The sequence below is a fragment of the Streptopelia decaocto genome, assembly GCF_964273445.1.
Source record: "Streptopelia decaocto genome assembly, chromosome: 4".
In the NCBI taxonomy this organism is placed as follows: Eukaryota; Metazoa; Chordata; class Aves; order Columbiformes; family Columbidae; genus Streptopelia; species Streptopelia decaocto.
In genome coordinates this window covers 76058286-76074152 of record NC_138658.1, presented here as the reverse complement: position 1 = coordinate 76074152, position 15867 = coordinate 76058286, and the positions used below count along the sequence as shown (strand labels likewise).

General features: G+C 45.8%; 1 protein-coding gene across 1 annotated transcript in view; it reads right to left on the bottom strand.

Moving 5' to 3' along the window:
- Positions 1-15867, bottom strand: part of ATRN (attractin) — a 173346-nt gene that overhangs the window by 82810 nt on the left and 74669 nt on the right. Inside the window, exons 14-19 of the mRNA XM_082050319.1 lie at positions 14572-14710; positions 12303-12484; positions 9158-9374; positions 6190-6375; positions 3002-3235; positions 595-732 (exon numbers count right to left, since the gene is read on the bottom strand). Coding sequence (XP_081906445.1) covers positions 595-732; positions 3002-3235; positions 6190-6375; positions 9158-9374; positions 12303-12484; positions 14572-14710 — 1096 coding nt within the window. The remainder of the gene's footprint in view (positions 1-594; positions 733-3001; positions 3236-6189; positions 6376-9157; positions 9375-12302; positions 12485-14571; positions 14711-15867) is intronic.

Genomic DNA, 15867 nt, shown 5'->3' with positions numbered 1-15867 from the left:
TTACGTGTTCATTTCTCAGTTTTAACCTGTATTAGTCTTTCAAGAAAGATTTATTTCCCCTGGTTTGTTAAGTGGATCTTGCACAACTGAAAAACATCCTTTGTGCCAAACAACTTTATAAACTTTAAATGCAATTTTAACAGGGATCACCTAATCCTCAATTGAAATCCAGCCAACTCCTCAACTGAAATACGGCAAGTCGTTTACGAAGCAGACAATTACAACAATGGACGCACAATGCAATTAACCAAATGGAATAAAAGGTGAAATTTCGATAAGCAGAAATTTGTTCAAGACATTGAGATTAACACTGTTTCTTTTCAAATCAAGATCATCAAACGCTAAAACGCACACAACTTTTCACTATGGTCATTTAGTGTTTGCAAAGGAGGGTAAAAAATCATCTTAATATTGTGCAATGAATGTCAAAGGATTTCATCAGGCAGTTTCCGCATCTTTGATTTGAAGAAGCAAAGATTGTGCCTTGCTTGCAGGAAAGAAAAGATATATTATCAGGATGTAACTTCAGATACCAGAGTGAAGAGCAAAAAACATCCAAGAGTTCAGCGCAGGAAGGTTTAAAGCATCACTTACGCTGACACGTTCCTCCGTTCGTAGGGTCCCCGTAGTAGCCCGAGATACAAGTTTCACAGTGTTTACCGGTTGTCAGATTTTCACACTTCTCGCAGATGCTTTCGTTGATACACTTACTGTGCCCATTGCACTGGCAGGCTGAAGGAAAAACAGAAAATAATGAGTATTTGTGCTCAAATACAGCACCTCACAAGCCTGAGCTCTGCAGAGGCTGAATGAAAACATCTCATGCACTTTCCAAATCAGTTTTTGTTGGCAATACATGAACGCCAAGAGAGGTGTGCATTGAAAAGCTGAAATTTAAAGCAACACGGGGAAAACTGAACTCCAAAACATCAGCTGCAGACTGGACAGAGAGGACAGAAAGGGACCTGGCGGTACTAATGGACAGGAAGCTCAACGTGAGCCAACAGTGTGCCCAGGTGGCCAAGAAGGCCAATGGTGTCCTGTCCTGTATCCAAACCAGCGTGGTCAGCAGGACAAGGGCAGTGATCCTTCCCCTGTGCTCTGCATTGGGGAGGCCACACCTGGAGTGTTGTGTTCAGTTCTGGGCCCCTCAGGTCAGGAAAGAGATTGAAGTGCTGGAGCGGGTCCAGAGAAGAGCAACAAGACTGGGGAAGGGACCTGAACACAAGCCCTATGGGGAGAGGCTGAGGGAGCTGGGCTTGTTTAGTCTGGAGAAGAGGAGGCTCAGAGCTGAGCTCAGCACTCTCTAGAACTACCTGAAGGGCAGTTCTAGCCAGGTGGGGATTGGGCTCTTCTCCCAGGCATCAGCAATAGGACAAGGGGCCATGGGCTTCAACTCTGCCAGGGGAAACTGAGGCTGGAGATTAGAAAGCAATTCTGTGCAGAGAGAGTGGTCAGGCATTGGAATGGCTGCCCAGGGAGGTGCTGGACTCACCGGCCCTGGAGGTTTTTAAACTGAGATTGGCCATGGCACTTAGTGCCATGATCTAGTCAATGGGCTGGAGTTGGACCAAGGGTTGGACTGGATGATCTCTGAGGGCTTTTCCAACCCAGTCCATTCTGTGATTCTGTGACTGGAAGCTGGTGGGATGAATTTACAAAGAAAATTGGGGGTGACAGGGTTTAGCAGCAGTAATTTTTTTCTGTATGTGTGGTGTCAAAAGCGTTATTTCAGAATCACCGTGAGCATTACAAATCATTAAATCTATCTTCCAAAAAATAATTGCCTTTCTTTCGCATTGCCTCAAAACTAAGAAAAGTTAAAAAGTTGGTAAAGGTTTGTGGGGAAAGGAAAAAAAATCCCAAGAGTAACATACAGAATAAGTCTTGACACAGCAAAACCTGGAGACACCTGCACAACTCCTGCCACCTCTACATGTGTCATTTCTGTGTCTTCCAAGCTTTTTTCCTCCCTCCATTAACAACAGGGAACAGACATCACTATAACCTTACAAACTTACAGTGATTTGGACAAGGGAATAGAGTGTCTGTCAGCAAGTTTGCTGATGACACCAAGCTGGGAGGAGTGGTGACACTGGAAGCTGTGCTGCCATCAGAGACCTGGACAGGCTGGAGAGGTGAGCAGCGAAAATTTAGTGAAATAGAACAAGGGCAAGTGTAGATCCTTGAATCTGGGCAGGAACAACCCCAGGTTCCAGTGTAAGTTGGGGAATGACCTATTAGACAGCAGCGTAGGGGAAAGGGACCTGGGGGTCCTGGGGACAGCAGGGTGACCATGAGCCAGCACTGGGCCCTTGTGGCCAGGAAGCCAATGGTACCTGGGGTGGGTTAGAAGGGGGTGGTCAGTAGGTCAGAGAGGTTCTCCTGCCCCTCTGCTCTGCCCTGGGGAGACCACACCTGGAATATTGTGTCCAGTTGTGGCCCCTCAGTTCCAGCAGGACAGGGAACTGCTGGAGAGAGTCCAGCGCAGCCACCAAGATGCTGCAGGGAGTGGAGCATCTCCCGTGTGAGGAAAGGCTGAGGGAGCTGGGGCTCTGGAGCTGGACAAGAGGAGAACGAGGGGTGACTCATTCATGTTTACAGATATATAAAGGGGGAGTGTCAGGAGGATGGAGCCAGGCTCTTCTCGGTGACAACCAATGGCAGGACAAGGGGTAATGGGTTCAAACTGGAACACAAAAGGTTCCACTTAAATATGAGTAGAAAGTTCTTCCCAGTGAGGGTGGCAGAGCCTGGCCCAGGCTGCCCAGGGGGGTTGTGGAGTCTCCTTCTGTGCAGACATTCCAACCCGCCTGGACACCTTCCTGTGTAACCTCATCTGGGTGTTCCTGCTCCATGGGGGGATTGCACTGGATGAGCTTTCCAGGTCCCTTCCAGCCCCTGACATCCTGTGATTCTGTAATTCTGTGAAACTCTCTCCCTTTGCATTGAACCGTCGCTATGGTTGAGATGCTCCCACAATTCCACGTTGCTCGTTTACCTGGACACTGAATGAAGGACCAGTTGTAGCTGCTCTCCGCAGGACACATGCTGACGTTGAGGACGGGCTCCAGCCCCTGTTTCCCTGTTGTGGACGGCGTTGGCATCTTGACCGGCCCTCGGTACAAGCCTTCGATGCACTTGCCCTTGCCGGTGTTGCTGGGGTCGGTGCACCAGCCGCAGCCGGGCTGGTCCAAGCAGTGGGCGCAAGTGCAGTAGCCTGAACAGTTTTCGGCTATAGAAAGAAAGAAAGAAATCAAATTAAATTTAAGTTTGAAAATCCATTTAACATCGAACTTGAAATTAACTTGAAAACCCATTTAACATTGAACTTGAAATTAACATTAAATTTAACATTGAACTTGAAAGGAACACTAAATTTAACATTGAATTTGAAATTAACATTAAGTTTGAAATTAACTTTAATTTTCAATTTTGAATTGAATACAATATTTAAATTTAATGTTAATATCAAATTTAATGTTAAATTTAAATTTTGTGTTAAAAATTGAAAATTAATTTTTGCATTAAATTAAAAATTGAAAATTAAATTTTGCATTCAATTGAAAACTGAAAATTAAATTTCAGGTTAAATTCAAAATTTAATTTCACTTCAAATTAAAAATTGAAGATTAAATTTAACATTAAATTAAAAATTGAAAATTAAATTTGACATTAAATTTAGAATTAAATTTAACATTACATTTAAAATTCAAATACACAAAACCAACAAAAATGAAAAAAGTCAAAATAAAAACCACGCGCTCACAAACAAAACAAAATTAAAGAAACCCCACTGTCCCAAAGCAGCTGATAACACTGAAATCCTTGTATCTTTTGTGACATTAAGTACTTATCCTGCCCAATCTGTCAATATTTATTCCGATATTCACAGTAACACACATATAAATCCATTCCTATCGGTATATTTATTGTAGAACCTAAGGTAATTATTAACACAATATTTACATGATACACATTTTTCTAACCATTAAACACAACCCACTAAAGCCAGAGGTTAATGGTCCCAACTACAAAAGATCTCCCATTGATTTACAATGGATCAAATGATAAAATGAGCCATCTGGGAGCAAAGGCTAAAAAGCTGCTTCTTTACTTCCTTCGAGTCTCTTCTTACCACACGTTTTAACATCACACACATCTATTTCAAATCTTTATCTGAGCCAAAAAGCCCAGAATACAAATAAAGAAGAGAATTTGTCATCTTGGGGTGCTCAGGGCACCACATGCAGATCCCTTGAGCCCCAAAATCCACTAAATCAGGGAGAAATCATCACCATCCTTTAATTGTTCCTTTTTCAAAGGTGATTGTATTTCAAATGCGCCAAACTCTTCATATGTAGGAAAATATTCCTATTCCTTTCCTAATAGCATCTTTAAAAATATTTTGTAGATTCTTGGCATTCTAAGATGAGCAGTCTGTCCATCTTGATGTTTAAATTGACAACATTTGGCTTGAAAAAAATGCACAAGTAGTAGAAAAAAAAACTTGTTTTCCATTATTTCAGCTTCCTCATCTCCTGCCTGGTGCTTCCTCCACCTTTTGACTTCTGGAAATACGGGTGTCCTGGTTTTGTTAAAAACAAGACCAGTTCTCTTTCAGTGATGTTTCTTTCAGCTCAGTCTTCTAGGTGCCTGTACTTCTCTGAGTTTTAACCTGCATATTTTTGCTCGGATGCTGCACTCGGTGCTGATAAGAGACCAACGGGATGCTGAAGAAGCTCGTGTTTAGATTTATTACTATGGTAGCCAAGAAAGACTGGTAAGTTTTCCCCCGTTCCGTTGTGAGGGGGCGTGTTTGAGGAGGGGTGGATGAACAGGTGACTAGAACTGACCAGCGGAAATATTCCATCCCATCATCGTCATACCCCTATATAAGAGGGTGATCACAGGGTCACTCTCTCTTCGCCCATGGCGGCATCTGGAGAGGCCCCTGTCTGTCTGTCTGTCTGTGACCCACAGGCCTCAGGCCCTGCATCCCGCACCCAGGTTCCGTTTGCTGGGCAGTCCCGCCCGTGACTGCCGGGGCCTGAGCTGCAGCTGCTGGAGCCACCAGCTCCACACACTTTGTATATTTTATATATATATTTTCTCTATTTATTAGTAGCATTAGTAAAACCCTTTGAAACTCTCCAACTTGAAGTCTAAGTCTCTCTTCCTTTCCTCTTATCTTTCCAATCATCTTTCCCATCTAAAGGAAGGGCTGGCGAGAGGTAAAGGGGATAACAAGGAGTATCTGCCATGGTTTATTGCCACCTTGCCTTAAAACTTGACAACGGGACGTTCACACCCTCACGTTTGACAGCTCCCTTGGAATTAATTTCCCCATCTCTTATTTTGCAACAATGATTCTCATCAGCTTCCAGAAGTTCCTGGAGCAGCTGCAGCGACTCAAACTGCCCAACTATCCTGACCGCCCTGCCCACAACTCAGCTCCTAAAGAACCCAACGTGAACAAAAAGAATTGCTAAAACTGTTTGATCACCTTTTAAACGCCTGGACTATTTCACCCCAGTTTGAAAACAATAGTCCAAAGCACCAGAAAACTTTCGCAGCTTGCAAATAAAAATAAAGGATAAAAATAATGGACTAGAAAACATCCTCAGACACACGGTGTGAATTTTGGGATTGTCCTGTGCAGGGACAGGAGTTGGAATAGATCCTTGTGGGTCCCTTCCATGATTCCATGATTTTTAAAGTTATCAATGCCTGCTGTGGGATATATGTAGACGATACTTGAGAGTAAAACACTCATGTAAACCCTAATTTGGATTTGATAACGTAATGTTAAATTACATGGCTCCATATATGAATAAAAGAGATACAGAAAGGAGAGGAAAAATAAGTTAATCACATGAAATTACGGAACAATTAATTTGAAGGGTAGGAATGATGAATAATGAAACAAGTACCTCTCCATCTGAAAAAAAAGTGGAGATTCCATCATCTCACTTGAAAGCCATGACCATCTGCCATTTAGTTTAATAATAACCAAGACCTAATTCTGTTTAACACTTTACACAACGCAGACCACCGTGCAGGACAGAAACGCAGACACGAAGCTCCAGGTCCTTGTTACCTCCACACAGGGGATTTTCAGGATAACCCATGCACAGAGTTTGATGAATTTTACTGACAAATACAAGACTCCACGGACGGATTACTCACGCGGACAGCTGCTCATGGTGTACCACTCCATGCACTGCCCGTAGGGGAAGGAGGCCACGTAGGCGTTGGAGTCCACGCACTGCTTCATGTTGCTGCACCACATGCACTCGGAGCTGCCGCTCGTGCACTCCCCGCACAGCGTCCGCAGGGCACAGGGCGTCCGGCACTGCTTGGCACTGTGGTTGGCTGCGGGAGGGAGGAGAACACTCAGTTTTCTGCCCAAATATACAGGTAACGAGTCCCGAGACGGAAAAACACAAGTGGACATGACCATAAGCCAGCACTGGGCCCTCGTGGCCAGGAAGCCAATGGTACCTGGGGTGGGTTAGAAGGGGGTGGTCAGTAGGTCAGAGAGGTTCTCCTGCCCCTCTGCTCTGCCCTGGGGAGACCACACCTGGAATCTTGTGTCCAGTTGTGGCCCCTCAGTTCCAGCAGGACAGGGAACTGCTGGAGAGAGTCCAGCGCAGCCACCAAGATGCTGCAGGGAGTGGAGCATCTCCCGTGTGAGGAAAGGCTGAGGGAGCTGGGGCTCTGGAGCTGGACAAGAGGACACTGAGGGGGGACACATTCATGGGGATCAATATGGAAAGGGGGAGTGTCAGGAGGATGGAGCCAGGCTCTTCTGGTGACAACCAATGGTAGGACAAGGGGTAATGGGTTGAAACTGGAACACAGGAGGTTCCACTTAAATATGAGTAGAAAGTTCTTCCCGGTGAGGGTGGCAGAGCCTGGCCCAGGCTGCCCAGGGAGGTTGTGGAGTCTCCTTCTGTGCAGACATTCCAACCCGCCTGGACACCTTCCTGTGTAACCTCATCTGGGTGTTCCTGCTCCATGGGGGGATTGCACTGGATGAGCTTTCCAGGTCCCTTCTAACCCCTGAAATTCTGGGATTCTGTGACAAAAAGCCCTGAAAACAAGCTCGGTCTCACCAAGTTGAATTGCGGTGCAGTGTTGCAGGATGGAGCTGTAAGTATGTTACACCACAGCAAATAAGAGAAATGCAGTACATGCTATAAAAATATTTCTCCTATTACATAACCTTCATGGCTGCTAATGTTTTTTAAGATGTTCACCTTAAAAACAACTGAAATGGGCAGACCTCTTAGCAGGGGACAGGCTTTTTTCAGCAGAGCCTGTTGCGATAGGTCAAGGGGTGATGGTTTTAAACTAAAGGAGGGAGATTCAGGCTGGACATGAGGAAGAAATTGTTGTCCCTGAGGGTGGTGAGAGCCTGGCCCAGGTTGGGCAGAGAGGTGGTGGCTGAACCATCCCTGGAGACATCCCAGGCCAGGCTGGACGGGGCTCTGAGCAACCTGAGCTGGTGAAGATGTCCCTGCTCATGGCAGGGGGGGCACTGGGGGAGCTGGGAAGCTGGGAAGGTCCCTTCAACCCAACCTGTTCTCTGATTCTACGAAATTGGTTTTTATCTCTCTGCAGGTCTGTTAATGTGTTCCTCAGTTATTCTGGCTGGTACCAGCACTGGTGTGGCCAGCAGGGCCAGGGCAGTGACTGTCCCTGTGCTGGGACCTGGGGAGGCCAAACCTCGAATCCTGGGGCCAGATTTGGGCCCCTCACGCCAAGAAAGGCCTTGAGGTGCTGGAGCGAGTGGAGAGAAGAGAACAGAGCTGGTGAGGGGCTGGAGCACAAGTGTGATGGAGCGGCTGAGGGACCTGGGGGGTTCAGCTGGAGAACAGGAGCTGAGGGGAGACCTTCTGATCTCTGAACTGCCTGAAAGGAGCTTGGAGCCAGGGGGGGTCGGGCTCTGCTCCCCAGGAACAAGCGCCAGGAGCAGAGGAAACGGCCTCAAGTTGCGCCAGGGGAGGTTGAGATTGGATTTAGGAACAATTTCTTCCCCAAAGGGCTGTGGGGCATTGGAACAGGCTGCCCAGGGCAGTGCTGGAGTCACCATCCCTGGAGGGTTGGACAGACGGACACGAGGTTCTCAGGACATGGGGCAGTGCCAGGGTGGGTTATGGTTGGACTCAATGCTCTTCAGGCCCTTTTCCAACCCTAACGATTCTATGATCCTATTCCCCCAAACCAAGTGTTGTGAAAAAACCCATATTTTGTGTGAGCACATCACGACGTGTTTTAAGTTATTTGATCAGTTTCACACATAAAATGAGTATTGAAAGCAGAACTAACTCAGGAGTTTGGGGTGTGAGCCAATGCTTTATCATAATTTTCAAGTGACTGTTCTCAGACTATTAAATAAAACAAGTTAAATCTTAAACCAATTCCAAGTGCAGTAAGTTAAAATATACACAATTTTGAGTTCAGGTTCCACATTCATGATCTGCATCCTGCACTTGCACAGAGATTGATTTAAAGTGGTGTGGCTTACATTGAAATGTTATGTAACCAGCCAACTTTCTGAAAACTTCCCGTGGCACTAATTGGCATTTAGAAATAATCAGTTATAATGAAGAGTTAACAGACCGAGCCCTTTTAAAAGAGATGCAGTTCCAACAAAGCTACAAGAGTTTTCCCAAAAGCAAATAGCGTCTTTTTGGAAGTTATCATATGTCCAAAGCGTCTTGCCCAATTAGTTTCAGGCTTTGATAAAATCCTCCTCTGGCTATGGAGCAGAGGAGGGGAGAAATGGGAGTGCAATTGGAAAGCAGCTTTTATTATTTTATGTTTTTGTTTTAATTAGGGGATGGCTCCATACCATAATTAACCTACCTGTCACATTCAGGTATGCAACTTAGAGAAAAAATAATTAAACTATAATGCACTTCAAGCATTTTACACTTAACAGCATCAATGTGAAGCTATTTTTAAAATCTCCAATCCCTGTGTGAAATAACTGCAGGTGACGCTTTTTCAGGACCATTTTTCTTGGGCAAAGTCATGACGTGGCTACTTTTAAATGTGATGAACGGGCTCCTCTCCACTCCCTGGGATAATTCAATAATTTTCAGCCAACACACCCCTCTCGAGCCCCAGAAGTTGGAGATATCGTCACCTGGCCTCTCGCAGACGCTGCCGTTCACCTCGTTGATACACGTCGCTGCCTTAAGTCCCTCTTGGGAAGGTTCGGCTAAATAGCCGCAAAAGCCGGCGTCGCTGGGTTCGTCGGGGAGCCACTGCAGCAGCGTGTTGGTGAAGGGGGACATGTCTTCCCAGCACCAATACGACACGTTGATTTTCCTCAGTCCAACCCACGGGGTCAAAGTTTTGGGCTAGAAATAAAGGAAAACGGTAGGTTTACTATTTAGTTTGGTTTCCAGAAGTATTAAGAGAAAATACACATCGCCATATAGCGCTCGTAACAAACTTTGCCAGGTTAGGTGTTGCAAAAATGTAATAAGGGGAACGTTTGTTTCTCAGTGCTATCAGAAACAGAGAAATCCTTCAGGAAATACCAATTATCTATAATTTTTCTTTCAAACCGCATTTCTAGTTACCTAAACTAGGAGAACAAATCAAGCATTCACACTGGCTGAACTACGAAATTAAGTTGTTCTTTAGATTTTTGTGACTCCTATAAATGCCTAGATATGAGGAAAAAGTACTCTGGAAAACTAGAATATAGAATAGAATTTAAATGATACAATCAACCTGGAGCCCGGCTAGAAACCTCTGCTGTTTAAGAGCGTGTATGTATGGAGAGGTGGAGAGACAGGACAGGTCACATCTAAATGAGTGTTGCTGGCAATAAAATCCTCAATATGAAGAACCCACAACACAAGTGTTTCTACTGGCAATTTATTTTTTGGCACACTTTTATTTTGAGGAGAGGTACTTAAACAGTATTACACAGAATCACACAGAATTGACTGGGTTGGAAAAAACCTCAGAGATCATCCAGTCCAACCCTTGGTCCAACTCCAGCCCATTGACTAGATCACGGCACTAAGTGCCATGGCCAATCTCAGTTTAAAAACCCCCAGGGCCGGTGAGTCCAGCACCTCCCTGGGCAGCCATTCCAATCCTGACCACTCTCTCTGCACAGAATTGCTTTCTCATCTCCAGCCTCAATTTCCCCTGGCACAGTTGAAGCCCATGGCCCCTTGTCCTATTGCTGATGCCTGGGAGAAGAGCCCAATCCCCACCTGGCTAGAACTGCCCTTCAGGTAGTTCTAGAGAGTGCTGAGCTCAGCTCTGAGCCTCCTCTTCTCCAGACTAAACAAGCCCAGCTCCCTCAGCCTCTCCCCATAGGGCTTGTGTTCAGGTCCCTTCCCCAGTCTTGTTGCTCTTCTCTGGACCCGCTCCAGCACTTCAATCTCTTTCCTGACCTGAGGGGCCCAGAACTGAACACAACACTCCAGGTGTGGCCTCCCCAATGCAGAGCACAGGGGAAGGATCACTGCCCTTGTCCTGCTGACCACGCTGGTTTGGATACAGGACAGGACACCATTGGCCTTCTTGGCCACCTGGGCACACTGTTGGCTCATGTTGAGCTTCTGTCCATTAGCACCCCCAGGTCCCTTTCTGCCCGACTGCTCTCCAGCCACTCTGTGCCAGCCTGGAGCGCTGCAGGGGGTTGTTGTGGCCAAAGGGCAGGACCCGGCACTTGGCCTTGTTGAACTTTATCCCATTGGAATCAGCCAATTGGTACAATATGTTATTTTACAGTTAAGATATTTTCTCCAAAGCTTGACGCCATACATCTTCCCTTCCTGCTATATATAAGCATCACCTCCTTTAAACTGATTTGCCACACTCCTAAACCTCAGAGCTGCGACCTCTAGCAGCAACAGGGTTACACAGCGCTATGTGCCAACACCAACAGATTTTCTTCTTATTACAAAACATCTATACAGTACTTACTTAACAAATAAATGAGTAATTGCAAAGTACAGGCTCCTCCAGCACAGCTGCAGCATATCACGGAGTGGCAAAAGTTCAAGTAGCAGACACAGGCTGGGCGTTAGCAGAGGTATTTTCCCCACATTACAAGCACTCACTACTAATATCCGCTAAAAAGGGCTAAGAGTCTCTTTAGGTTTCTAAGGCTCACTTTTAAAATGATACCGAAGATGAAAATAAGCCTGGGAATGATCAGTTTTTTCCTCCCTGGTGTAAGGGTTCAAGCGACCATCTTGAGGGTCTCTTGTAACCAAAATGATTCTATGATTCTGTGGTTGCCACGTGTCTTTAGGAATTTATGTTCTACTGAACCACTGGGACACCCAGAAACACCTGGAGCTGTTTGAAACATGTACTTTTACAATATCCCAGGCTTGCCTTCCCCTCTTTACAAAAGACTTAACAAAGAACCTCGCCTGAATTACACCTTTTCTTAGCTTGTCTCCCCTCTAAAACCCTGTAATTATTGAAATGATGCTTAAATTTTACAAAGCGACTCAAAGCAGGGAATGCTCTTGTTTAAGCAAGGGAATATTTAGTATTGAATAACGTTATCCTGTGAAAAGGAGCAATCCTATTGCCTGCAGTCTCATTTTTTCCTATATAAAACCTGCCCAGAGTGGCCTGTTGGACCCAAGAGGGGTCAATCAAACCATCAACCATCAAACCACAGTATCTCCGCAGCATCATTCTTTGTTAGGGCTTTAGCTCCACCTACACAAACCGGCCCTGAAAACCTCCAGGGACTGGAAAAAACAAATACATTTATTTTATTGATGCATGAAGAGGGGCAGATTCCAATTCACTCCTTGTCTCCGACAGAAAAGCACTTGCCACTAAATCAAACATAAATAACTCCAAATAAGCCACGCGGCTCTATGGAGTAAGAAGTCGACGTTTTAACCAGCCGCTATTCTGAGAGGAATGAATAACTTTAAATGCTTTACATTAAACACCTCCGGCACCCCAAAGGGACCCCTATTTATAAAATATTGTGTACAAGTCACAAGAGGACTCCTGCTGCACTCACGTCCCCCACAAGAGAAACGCATCTGCGATTTCATTACAGAAAGCGATACCTTTGAGGCACCATGTATGTTTGTATTTATCTTTCCCATTTACATTCTCTACAATTGCACTTCAAAAGCACCCATAGGGTATGTTGAATTTCAAAAGAAAAAGCAGTCTTTTTCAGTTAAGAGGCATGTCTATGCCGTACCGAGCCTACAATAGCACAGCAAGGACTTTTCCACAGTCAGGGTTTAATTACTCAGGGGATATAAAAGCGAAGCACTCACCGCAGACTGCATCTTCTCCAGCTCCTTGAGAACAAATTCTACCTTCTTCTGGGTCGTGAGGGAAGCCAGCAAAGCCCCGTTGGACCTGCAGGAGAGCTTGGCGTGGTCATAGTTCTCCTTCGCGTTGGTGATTTTCAAGCAGGAGTTGCCAACCAAGTGCCAGTTCGTCCCGCAAATGTTTTCTGGGGAGGGAAAAGACATTTAAATGAGAGATCGTAGAATCGCAGGATCATTTTGGTAGGAAGAGACCCTCAAGGTCATCGAGCCCAACCACTAACCTAACACTGTCACTAAACCATGTTCCTAAGAACCTCATCTAAATGCCTTTTAAACCCCTCCAGGGATGGTGACTCCAGCACTGCCCTGGGCAGCCTGTTCCAATGCCCCACAGCCCTTTGGGGAAGAAACTGTTCCCCAGATCCAACCTCAACCTTCCCTGGAGCAGCTTGAGGCCGTTTCCTCTTGTCCTATCACTTGCTACCTGGGAGAAGAGACCAACTCCCTCCATGCCCCAACCTCCTTTCAGGTACTTGTAGATGCAAGTGACCTTCACAATATTCCAAGTAGTACAAGAGCTCTTCCGCCAAAATAAATCCTACCGCCTCACCGCAAACCAGCATGACTTATTGACATGCTCAGAAGTCTCTATCTATAAAAATACTGGAGGAGAAAGCAAGCTGATTAGGAGAGATGAAGCGCGATGTTACCCTTTAGTTACCTGCAGCAGGTAGTCAAAGCACTTCTTACAATGTCATATATTAAATTGTAGAAGAAAGAGTAAAAGAAAGCAAATGAGTGGAGGATGAGTCAGAAGGATGGAGCCAGGCTCTTCTCGGTGACAACCAGTGACAGGACAAGGGGCAATGGGTTCAAACTGGAACACAAAAGGTTCCACTTAAATTTGAGAAGAAATTTGTTCCCGGTGAGGGTGGCAGAGCCTGGCCCAGGCTGCCCAGGGGGGTTGTGGAGTCTCCTTCTGTGCAGACATTCCAACCCGCCTGGACACCTTCCTGTGTAACCTCATCTGGGTGTTCCTGCTCCATGGGGGGATTGCACTGGATGAGCTTTCCAGGGCCCTTCCAGCCCCTGACACTCTGGGATTCCATGTGAGTGTTTTGCTGATGGCTTAAAGCCGCTTACACAGTTGTGGTTGTTGGGATACCTTACACAGCAGAGGGTTGCTGCGCTAATCTTGTCCACAGCACCCAATTTCCAGGATTAATCTCCGTTTCCTTTCATCACAGCCGTGCCCACCACTGAAAATCTCCTCCTACTTCATTGAAATTATTTCCCCACTCACAACCAGCCTTACAAAAAAACCCAATGGACATGTTCAGCGTGAATTTCTGCAGAGCCGATCTCATGCTCCAGCATCTTGGTTTAGATTTAATCGAACAGATTGAGAAGCTCGCGAGGGTCAGTTTTTCAGATGGGCTTTTTACATGTATTATCAATTAACCCCATTCTTCTCTACACCAAATTAAACTGACCAAGCTCTTTAGCTGCCTCATTAAAAGACGTTTTAGTTGCTCACGTGGTTCTTCTCTGAAGACTTTTTCCCTCTTCCAGACTAGTGAACACCAGACCCAGACAATCCAGACCTATCAGAGCAACTAGGGGAAGGTTTTCTAAGGCAAGTTAAAGCTTCTTTCTCTGTTTTCTTCCCTTTCTCTCTATTTTATTAACTGCAAATGTCAATCAAGATGCTATAATTTCTGTCCCAAGCACTGGGAAAAAAAGAAACAACACATTACTACAGGGGGACTAACAATCAACTCCTATGAGCTCCCACTGGAAACACTCTAATAAGAGAATTTTCCTTATACACTTCAGTGTTATTTGCCTAATTCGTCCAGCATGTGCCATTACGCCTTTGCACAATTCTAGTTTCTAAAATTAAATAGCATGCATTATTAAATCTAATATCTTGCAGAAGCCTATTATATCAACAGCACTGCTTCTATCGAATGAAAAGAGAGAGATGATATACAGCCTAATAATTATACAAATGATCACACTCCTCTTCAGACAATTGGGGCTGAAAAATATTCCATCAGACTTTGTGAATTTACTAGAAATAAAGTTACATGTCAAAGCTGGTGTGATTAAACAACGTTATTTACTCCAGCTTTGCACTAAAAGATCATGGAAAATAAGATAACATCTGAAAAAAGGGCAATTTTTTGATTTTTGGACTGGGTGAATTTGGTACAATTTTTGGACTGGCTGAATTAGGGTTTTTTCTTACACAAATCCAACCAATACTGACCTGGCAAAGCGATGCACTCCTGATTCCGAGGTTCCCACTGGCAGTTTTGATCCATGGCACAGCTTTTACAACTTGTCTTTTTGTTACAGTAATAGGCAGGGTTATCCTTCGGACAATTGTCATACGTAGTAATAGGAACCTAAAATAAAGAGCAGAGACGAGGTTTTTTCCCATCCAACTAATGGTGGTTTAGAGCAGGTGTAATTATTACCACACTAAAATTTACAGTTCAGACCTACAAAGCAACTATATATTGCAAAGCTGTGACACTGGACATGACCTGTTCTGTGTGTTCAAGATATTCCCTCAGGCCACCATCTGACACATTTTCCTTACTAGAGCTTACTGTACTTAAAAAGGGCCGATAAGAAAGATGGGGACAGACTTTTCAGCAGGGCCTGTTGTGATAGGACAAGGGGTGATGGTTTTAAACTAAAGGAGGGAGATTCAGGCTGGACACGAGGAAGGAATTGTTGCCCTGAGGGTGGTGAGAGCCTGGCCCAGGTTGGGCAGAGAGGTGGTGGCTGAACCATCCCTGGAGACATCCCAGGCCAGGCTGGACGGGGCTCTGAGCAACCTGAGCTGGTGAAGATGTCCCTGTCATGGCAGGGGGGGCACTGGGGGAGCTGGGACGCTCCCTCCAACACAAACTGTTCTGTGATTCTATTATTCTCTTCCCCTGGCCTTGGTCATCCTCTTCACTTAACTGGAGAATCGCCATCACCAATGGCATCCTGGGGTGGGTTAGAAGGGGGTGGTCAGTAGGTCAGAGAGGTTCTCCTGCCCCTCTGCTCTGCCCTGGGGAGACCACACCTGGAATCTTGTGTCCAGTTGTGGCCCCTCAGTTCCAGCAGGACAGGGAACTGCTGGAGAGAGTCCAGCGCAGCCACCAAGATGCTGCAGGGAGTGGAGCATCTCCCGTGTGAGGAAAGGCTGAGGGAGCTGGGGCTCTGGAGCCAGACAAGAGGACACTGAGGGGGGACTCATTCATGGGGATCAATATGGAAAGGGTGAGTGTCAGGAGGATGGAGCCAGGCTCTTCTCGGTGACAACCAGTGACAGGACAAGGGGCAATGGGTTCAAACTGGAACACAGGAGGTTCCACTTAAATTTGAGAAGAAACTTCTTCATGGTGAGGGTGGCAGAGCCTGGCCCAGGCTGCCCAGGGAGGTTGTGGAGTCTCCTTCTGTGCAGACATTCCAACCCGCCTGGACACCTTCCTGTGTAACCTCATCTGGGTGTTCCTGCTCCATGGGGGGATTGCACTGGATGAGCTTTCCAGGGCCCTTCAACCCC